General features: G+C 38.7%; 2 protein-coding genes and 1 long non-coding RNA gene across 5 annotated transcripts in view; 2 read left to right on the top strand and 1 right to left on the bottom strand.

The window, feature by feature from the left end:
• Positions 1-9,440, bottom strand: part of LOC149034742 (uncharacterized) — a 367,942-nt gene that overhangs the window by 222,386 nt on the left and 136,116 nt on the right. The gene's annotated exons all lie outside the window — the stretch shown is intronic.
• On the top strand, positions 1,174-3,264 carry LOC149034755 (uncharacterized). The gene is made up of 3 exons (XM_089193796.1): positions 1,174-1,201; positions 2,169-2,339; positions 2,831-3,264. The coding sequence occupies exons 1-3, from the start codon at positions 1,174-1,176 to the stop codon at positions 3,139-3,141; spliced, it is 510 nt and encodes a 169-aa protein (XP_089049922.1). The 3' UTR covers positions 3,142-3,264.
• On the top strand, positions 3,820-4,851 carry LOC149034756 (uncharacterized). Its single transcript, XM_089194382.1, has one exon. The coding sequence runs from the start codon at positions 3,886-3,888 to the stop codon at positions 4,771-4,773; it is 888 nt and encodes a 295-aa protein (XP_089050508.1). The 5' UTR covers positions 3,820-3,885; the 3' UTR covers positions 4,774-4,851.

Here is a 9,440-nt window from a genome sequence, read left to right on the forward strand (position 1 = left end):
GCTGTCATTGCACTTACAAGTGTGTTTCAGAATATTCAAAAGGCTTCATTTAAATCAAAAATATATATTTTTCTCACCTTGATATTACTCCAATGTTGTTTTTTAAGCGAAAATCTTCAGGTCTCTGCAGTTTTGGTGAAACTTTTGCAGGGGTCTGCTTAGGATGATGCTTATGACCACAAGTACTACGTTAGCAATGACCGAAAAATCAGAATGACCAGTAGTCGTCCGTTGTACCTTTGCGGCTGACACCAGTTATTGCCAAGATTTTTGTCACAGAACGCGTTCCTGTTTCATGAATCTAATTTCAGTTGCTGACGCATATATTGAAAAATGAGGAAGTTAAGGGACTAAAATAGCGTCCACGTTAATCATCTGACAGCAGACTTGTAGTTCAGTGAGCTGAGCTTAAAGAAAATCAATTTTGATTTCAATGCGTTTATTCACCTTTAAGCAAATTGACGATAGTGAAACATTACATGCATAACATATGAATAACATTACATGTACTACGTAAGGATTATCTAACAGTTACCTTGTGTTTGCCTTAATTAAATAACTTTTAAAGTCTTTTCGAGTTCTGGAGCTATCATTAGCTCTTCGGATTAGATTAAACTGTTTTGTGAAGAATCCTTTGACAGTGGTATATATCCATTGATAAAGAAAATATGAAAAGGAGACTGAGGCGAACATAAATTAATTTGATGTGAGCCACAAGAAAAGTTTAATGAAGACATACATCAGTTTCCGACTCCACAACTTCTAGAATGAATAAATTCGCCTGAATTCGTACGTTGACGGATGTCGGAATAATTATAGAAATATAATTCTTCCAATCCAATATAATGATTCACATGTTTTCACCGGATGCCCCATGAGGACAGATCGAGCCAGCTTTAGTCTACGTTTTACATTTGCACGAAATTGTAATGAATAAATTATGAAAATACCGCATAAATATTAGAAAATTAGTGGTTTGAAGAATGAAGGAAAGTTCGCGAAATAAATTCTTCCAATTATACAAGTATGGCGTATAACTGCACATTGTCTATACTTATAGAACTTTAATTGTGCTTGAAAATTAGCGGTTTCCCATCAATATCGCTGATAGTTAGTCCAACGACATCTGCAAATTAATAAGAGTAACAATATTTCAAAATACTTCATCACTAAATGCCATTTACCAACACTGTAGAGAAAGGTTAGGCCTAGTTCAAACGTCGATCTTTACATGTACCGAACCTAACTTTTCTATTTAGTACATGTAAAGATCGACGTTTGAATCAATTAGGATCGGCACATTTGTATTCGGATCGACAGTACCGTTCTATCCGACTCGGCTAGTCGGATAGAACGGTAAAAGATCGGCATTGATTCATACGTCGTACTTTACATGTACCGAACTTAATGCATACATTATACATACGTTAAAATAATTATGTTTTACCCACGATTCAAGAAAGTTCGCTTACGTGCCATGCGCGAAAGCCTTTGAACCATTCAAACAATATGGCGGGAAAGGAGGAAGGCTCGTGCTCCATTTTCCCACCAGCCAGAATTTCTTTTCAGTTGACGACACGAACGAACTGGACGAGGAGGAGGGTGTGAATGGGGTTAACCGACTAGCGACAAAGGGCGTAAAAAATTACTGACTACCGACGAAACGGGGAAAAAATTACCGACTAGCGACAAATAAATTCTAACCGACAACCGACATGGTCAGACGTGATAGGGATGTTTGTATTCAGAAAGAACAGCATTTTGACGATTTCTAGCTCAGAAAATCCTTCTTCACCCGACATAACCACATTAATTCCAAATTTAGCCGAATTATAGAATTTCTTGTCTTCAAATTACTTTAAATCCACGGGATCCGTCTTTTCGGTGAGCAGCGTGGGCTCATTTCTAGAACAGCGAATCGTAATCGGGCTGACAAGACGCCCTGCTGTCTCATTTCAAGAACAGCGGATCACAATCGAGCCGACGAGACGCCCTGCTGTTGTCTTTTTATTGCTCGTTGTTTGTTCATGCGGTCGTGTCATGACTGGGATTGCTAAAGTCATCGTGAGTTTTTTTCGAAAAGGTGAAGAAGTCGCCATCGAACGTCATCGAAGCAGGGTCCCAGTAGACAAAGAAGCTCATAGAGGAGTATCTTACGGAGTTTTTAGGACTAAAGGAGCAGGCACACCAATATGGAATTGGCGGATTTTTGTTAAAGTTATTTCGCCTGGCGAAATCGCCTGCGGGCAAATGCGAAAATTTTGCAATTGTGACGGATGGGCAATGGCAGCTTGAACTTCCAAATTTAATATCGGATGAAAGTAGCAGTGAGCTCAACGGTAAGTGTGGAACGCGTGCAGCGGAGTTTGATGAATCACTTTAGTTCTTTAGTTAAATATTAAGCTCAAATATTAACGTGGTTAAACTCTGGTTCCACCGTTTTTTGTTTGTTGTTTTCTGGAGCGGAATGTTTTTTTTTCTTTTTCACCGTTCATTTGAATGCGAAAATTGAGAAGAAAAATCTCTACAAAGAAGTAGCGAGTAAATCAGTTTATAAGCTTCTTTCTGATTAATTGGTGAATGAACAACAGTGTAGCTTAACATATTAAAGACCCCGTTTATTTATACACGCCCTTAAATTTATTCGTTTCTGAAAACCAGACGTTCAAATAATATTCAATTCTCTCCTCGAGGGAAGCTACGCACGAGAGATTTCGCTCGATGTGCACGTTTTATACATCTTGACGAGCATTTGCTGATAAGAGCTGTGTAAGTTTCTCAAAAGCCTACTAAAGAGAAAACTTAAAACACACGGTATTTAATATTTTAGTACACATTATCCAAGAGGTCACAAACTGGACCGGAAAGCCAGTAGTGTTGCTGAAGGCGCCGGCTACATCTGATAAAAGCAAGCAGAAGTCAATAAACGACACTGAGAAGAAAGGTGACGAGTCAAAAGTGAGAAGGAAACGGAAATCACGAGAAGAAGCAAAAGAAGATGAAAATCTGGCAAAGAGGATCATGACTGAAGGAGGTGACATTGAGAGAAACGAAAGGCAACAAGGAGACCTTCAAAAGTTTCAGGATGGTAGGGCTGAATTAGCACTTGTAGTTCGTTTACCTGATTTTCAAAAGTCATAAATTTCGCTACTTTGGAAATTCTGCGGTATTCCTTGTTTATAAACACTGCCTTGTTTATACAACGAAAAACGCTCACTTGGTGCGTTCGCTATGTAAAGATAGTTTCTTTTAAATTCCGGCTAAAAACTGTATTATTATTACTTTGATGGGCATTGTGGCGCATTTTGCGTGCTAAAATAAAGAATTTGCCGGGCTAAAATGTATTTTTAAAAATAAACCAAGACAACCAATGTTCGCGCCGTCTTCTTGTAGCGTTAGTAAAAGAAACCGTGGAGCTATTTTTAAAGCCCAAATCATGGCCGAAAACACAGAAAACAACAAAAAATTTGTAAATTCTCAATCTTCTCAGGTAGGGAAGATCTTAAAAAGTTAGATGCTGATTCCATGGCCGATAGCGAAGTACATGTAAGTTTTGCGGATTCAAGAAAAACAAACTCTGTTTAACCAATTATGCCAAACTGTCAGTCTTGCAATTGCACAATTACTTTCAATACTTACAAATAAGTTAATCCATTTTTTCTTTCACGTCTTTTACGATTCTTCACAACACACATAGGGGAAGATTTTGTAATTTTGTAATGCTCATTCAAACAAATCGAAGGGATATGCTCTGTAGACAAGAACTTGTTTGTTACAGATGTTTCCGCTGGAAAACTGAAGATAGTGACGAGCCTCTCAGAAACGGTATCTTTTCTGGGGATTCTTGGCTCCCTTTACGAAACCTTTGGAATTAATTCTAAGGGTATGAAACCAGACGGAGTGTCCTTGAAACAAGCAAAAGAGAACGTGACAAAGATTGACAGCTATGTAAAAGACACTGTGAGTAAGGTGAAAGAACGCTACCAGTTGAGCGAGACGTCTGCAACCAATGGTCCACAGGGAACTGTATCACAGAAGACGCAAGTATCTGTGTCTTTGCTTAAAAAGGGCATAGAAAGGCTATACAAGAACGTGATGGACATTAACCCCCAATTTGTAGATGATCTGCTTCTCGAAACGTTGCTCACAACAGTAGTGGAAAATTTGCACGCTGTTTCGCACCTTAAACACAAGACATTTACGGTACTTACATATGCCCAGGATTTTGGAACAATTTGCAAGGAATCTCTGAAGCGCACGTCTAGATGGGAAGCAAAGTACAACACGCATGACAAATCCTACTATCCGGTACCTCAATCCGCCATGCCCCTTTCTGCTATAGCTACGATGACACCTTTGCCAAGTGAGGACATAACACCAGGGATGGAAGGACAGATCAAAGAGTGGCTAGAGAGTTACAGACCAGTACGCCAACGGACGGTTAGGAGTGAGACCACAAAAGATAAGGCTGGGGCCTCGCCGCCAGCTGTCTACGCCGTTCACCACACCGACGAGTCTGAAGAGAGGCTTCGATATCCTGAAGAAAACACTGTATCGTCAGCAAATGCACAACGCGTTGTCAGTATACAATTTGTGGACGAAGGGGATGTTACTGAGGTGTTTGAGGATCACAGAGAAGAACAAATCGATGAGTATGAGACAGATTCGGATGACGAGGAATCAGATTTTGAAGAACATCCAGAGGTTGTCAACAGAGCGTGTGTTACCCGATCCGGCAGGGCTGTTCGTGCATTTGTGCGTCTCGACATGTAAGAGGTACTAACAGTTAAAAAATCTATTTAACGGTGCAGATTGATACGTATGACAACCAAATTTTTGGCAAAAAAAAAGAGAAAAAAAAGACACCTCGCAGAAAAGCCACAAGAGCCGTTGAATAATAAGTGTAGTGAGTTTTTGTGGACGTCTCGGAAAAAAGACTTCCGTAGCTTACAAATTAAAATTAGGTATCCCAGGGGCTAGAGCGGGTGTTTCATTCTTTGTAGAATTTACCTCTCTTGATTTAGTTCGATGCCCCGTAGTCGACAGGAAACAAATTCACATCTATAATAAAAGCTTTGGTGAATTTTATCGGTATACTAGATTTGCAAACAAAAGTGGGGTAGATGAGCACGTTGCTAAATTAAAAAACAGCGTTAACGAGGTTTAGGTGAAAACAAATAATGAATTATTACAAGTATTACACTTCGTCTAGAGTTTACAGTCTTAAAACTGGGCAAATTGCATGATAAATGTGAATAATTAATGTGTTTTTTTAATTATTAACTGAGATTTACCGACAACTGACAAAGGTCTAAAATCTTAACCGACAACCGACAAAGTAATGAAATTTTAACCGACAACCGACATTTTGACCCCCCCATTCAGACCCTCGAGGAACTGTGATGTTCCTTTGGGAAATAAGCAATAATAGAAGGCAAGCCAAATTCAAAACTCGTCTTCTCCTGGCAGCAAGGTTGTTTAATGCTAACTGCATCTTGAGTCGCCTTTTTCTACCCTCCTTAATCGCATTTGCAAGAAAAACAAGCTCTTCATTTCCACAAGTTGTGCTTCCCGCATTTTTTTCCGCCATTTTGGTAGGCATTAACCGCTGACTACAATGGAGTTATGTTCAGTTTTGCAATTAGGATCGACTAAATTCGGATCGACGTTTGAATCAACTGCCGCTCTTAATTATTCGAGTCGACCCAAATTGCAATTAGGTTCGGTACATGTAAAGATCGACGTTTGAACTAGGCCTTAGATGCCTAGAGGCCCAATCGCCGATGGAGACTGTTCGGCGACAGTGTTAGGCTTGAGACATGTCAGGGGAAGAACTCAGACGAGTAATTGGTACTACAAAGACACGATTACTATACTCAGAATGAAAATTTTTAGATGAAGTATTAACTTGTCGCTAGTATGTTCTTGTCGGGAAAAATGTTAAACAATTTTCCGAGTTTCACTCACGCACGAAACACTTAATTTAGTATTAAGGCTTTTAGTGGAGACAGAGTAGATCTGCTCTTTCTCTAAAAAATGGCAACTTTTTGTATAAGCAGCAATTAGGAATTTTTCCCTTTTCCGTAAGTGTGAACAACAAGTCAAGATGTTGGTCGATATAGAGACATATGTTTTGCACAGATGATGTCAGAGTTTTTAACCCATCATCCATCATCACAGCGTATGACAACTTCCTTAAGGGAAAGCAGCTGTATTCATAAATCTATTAAGGTAGTGTCTACACATCTCTATTAAGGTTTAAAAGTCAAACTGTAAATGCCATGGGTTGTTTTGCGTCCCTTAATAACAACATCGAAGTAGTAGTCTCAGTTGCTGCGGCAACATCGACTTCGAGAATCAGAGAAATTCCGAGGAATACTCGGAATACATTAACAAAAATGCATTTGAAGAGAATTTTGGGAGCTCATTGAGCCCATTAAGAGCGTCATAGAAAATAAAGTGTTTAAACGGTAAGTGTTTCAAATACTCGCTATCTCTGGTTTGTTGTGTTTTATTTCCTAATTAAAGAAATGAATGTAGAGTCTCAAGTTGACATTAGCTTTTTTATGAAAATATCATACCACTATTATTAATCGTTTAAAACGGAGAAAAAGAGGAAACAGTCTGCTGATCCTAACTGGGTGTCATGCTACACGTGAAAGTTGCTTACTTACAAATGTCCAATCCAGTGGTACAATTCCTTGGTTTAGTTGCATAACGATCGAAACCTCAATTTCGATGGATGTTTTATTTGAACTGTCAGTAAACACTGCAAATTTAATGTCCAGTCGGTGATGACCATGGTATCGATAAAACACAGCGTTAGAGATAGACATCCCATTGAGTAAGCATTGAAAAACCTATTGTTATATAAATTGTTCAACTGAACTAGAGTAGTAAATGCAACTATGTTCATCAGCCGAAATGCGTGCATCTTTCAAACTCAATTTCTTTGTTTTTCATAACGTTCACCAAAAACGATCCATATTTCAAGTGTGTTTTTTTTCTTTTTATTTTTAATGTCAATAGGTCACCATTGTGTCTTTGAAGCCCAAATTTTTCGCAGGAAAAATTCGTCCCCAGACGTAACATTCAAACATTTATATATATCATTCAAAAAATGAGAAGGAAAAAAGAGCATTTTCTGGGAAACTGAGAACAATTATTTACAAGTTTACAAAAAGGATCAGTAGCTGTTTATATTTGCTGACATTATTTTTACTGTCTAAATCACCTCTGAGCTGATCAGGTTCAAAATAATTTTCACATCTGTGAGAAGGAGGGTTAGTCATCATATAAATAGAAATGAGTTTTCCAAATGCAAAACATTCAAATATAACGCGTAAACTTTCGCAACTGCGACCGATGTTTATAAATTGTTAACGAGTACTGTCATTTGCGGACTTATCATAACGTGTTTAATGTCCTTTAAAAGGTGCCACCTGTTATTTCTCTATATCCTGTTGCATAAAAAGTTAAGTTACGTCTTAACTAAAGCAGTACTTGAACAAGTCACTAAAAACCGAGCTCCGGTTTTAAAGAGGAACCTAAAAATTTAAAACAATCAACAATTTAATAAACAGTGAAAACGTGTTCTCGGGCCTTTTCGTGCGCAAACGCAAAAGCACCAGCGCTGCTGCGTGTTTTGCCTGTTTTCTTGCCAATCGGGTTATTATCTTACGGTAAACTAACTTTAAAATGCAAACGAATGCGCACTACTTTTGTTATAGCATAGTTCTATTGAAGATGAGGATGGAGATTCACAACAGTGTAGCTGTGTCTTGTTGTGGGTATTACTCAGTAACTTGATTTCTTTGTATAACTGGCAAAATGGAAGTAAAATTTATTATAGAGAGTAAACGTGAATAGAATTTCAATTATTCAGAATCGATAACGATAATCAGGAATGATTTTGTTTCAGACTCCTTGTGTCCAACCCGAGAGTTCAATACATATTTCCCGCCTTTACGAGTTTGAAACTTGAAGCCGTAATCAACTCTCGATCTCTGTATCTTGACGTCAGACGAGTCATGACTGTGCTGGAAAATGCTGTGTTTTCTTTAAACGACGCAGAGGTTTTCATCGAGTATTTAATGAATTTGGGAGAAAGACATAAAGCATGGCCCGTGAGGCTGGAGCATTTCGACGTATGTATTCTATTATGCCGATCAAGGCTACTTAGGGGAACGTATTGTTGTATAGCGCTGTATTGTGATGTAAATTACAGTAGCAGGAAGTGTAGTGCAAACAAGGGGTACATATTTAACAATTGGTTCTCAAAAAGCTAGAGTTGCTCTCGGCTACGCCTCGAGCAACTCTTACGCATCATTCGTGCTCTCCAAACTTCCTGCGTGCTTCGTACCTCGATGAACGCACAGCTGACGTATGAACCAATTGTTTTATAACATTTTCAACCCGATGGAAAATTTTTTTCTCGCGGAATTTGTTTGCTGACGTCCTGAGCGTACACAATAGGAATATGAAGCACACTCGCGCAATTGAATTTGATAAGACAAATTTATTAGCTATGTTATAATATTGCTTATGATCCATCAAATAATTTTGCTCGCGCGCGATTGGCCTAAACGCAGTAAGTGACTAAATATCCCCCGGCTAAAACTAGGTGTATCCAAGTATATCACCTAAACGATATTCCCCAATTTGCAGACCTTGCGTCCACCACGATAAGTCTTTATCTCAAAATTAATGCAATTCAGGGTAATTAGGTATTATTAACTGAATCGATAACGTAAATTGCCCACCGTAAAGAGTTTAAAAGCTCACGTTTCGAGCGTTTGCCCTTTGCAATCACTCTGACGAAGGGCTCACGCTCGAAACGTCAGTTTTTGAACTCATTGCGGTGGCCAATTTACGTTATCAACTCAGTTGATAATACTAAATTACCATGTTATACTCTCCCACCGACGCAGCACCACAGTTTTTTTAGAAACTTAACCTTTTCTTAGTTCAATCCAGTAAGCTGTTCATTAACATTTTTCACGTGCGTTGCAAAATACTTTAAGGATAAAAAACACAATGGCGTCTATTTTTGCGCGAAAATATGAACGGATATTTGTCCTTGGATATTATCTGTTCCTCGAAGCTCACAGTTTCCGCATCTTGGAACAGAAAATTCGAGAAAATGACTGCGGACAAATATCCGCACTTATTTTGGCGCCAAATTGGAGCAATTGTTTATATAGCGCTGTATGGTGATTTAAAATTTAGTAGAGGGAAGCATAGTGCTATCTAGGGGTACATATTGTTGTGAAGCGTTGCCAAGTTACTGCAATTTACGGATTTAAGGTGCTACTCAGGGGTATAATGTTGTATTGTGCTGTATGATGATAAAACTTGCAGTACAGGGATGCATAGGGACGGGGGAGAGGGGCATATAGGAGTGCGTATTCGAGAGTTTGGGCGAGAGTTTGACCCATTCC

Source organism: Pocillopora damicornis, chromosome 14 (genome assembly GCF_964200805.1).
Source record: "Pocillopora damicornis chromosome 14, jaPocDami1.2, whole genome shotgun sequence".
Classification (NCBI taxonomy): domain Eukaryota; kingdom Metazoa; phylum Cnidaria; class Anthozoa; order Scleractinia; family Pocilloporidae; genus Pocillopora; species Pocillopora damicornis.

Bases quoted from the DNA above. Each gene is read 5' to 3' on its own strand.
- LOC149034756 (XM_089194382.1), top strand. From the start codon at position 3,886: ATGAAACCAGACGGAGTGTCCTTGAAACAAGCAAAAGAGAACGTGACA.
- LOC149034755 (XM_089193796.1), top strand. From the start codon at position 1,174: ATGCCATTTACCAACACTGTAGAGAAAG. The intron at 1,202-2,168 runs GTTAGGCCTAGT...CGGAGTTTTTAG, and splicing joins TACCAACACTGTAGAGAAAG to GACTAAAGGAGCAGGCACAC. The intron at 2,340-2,830 runs GTAAGTGTGGAA...TTAATATTTTAG, and splicing joins AAGTAGCAGTGAGCTCAACG to TACACATTATCCAAGAGGTC.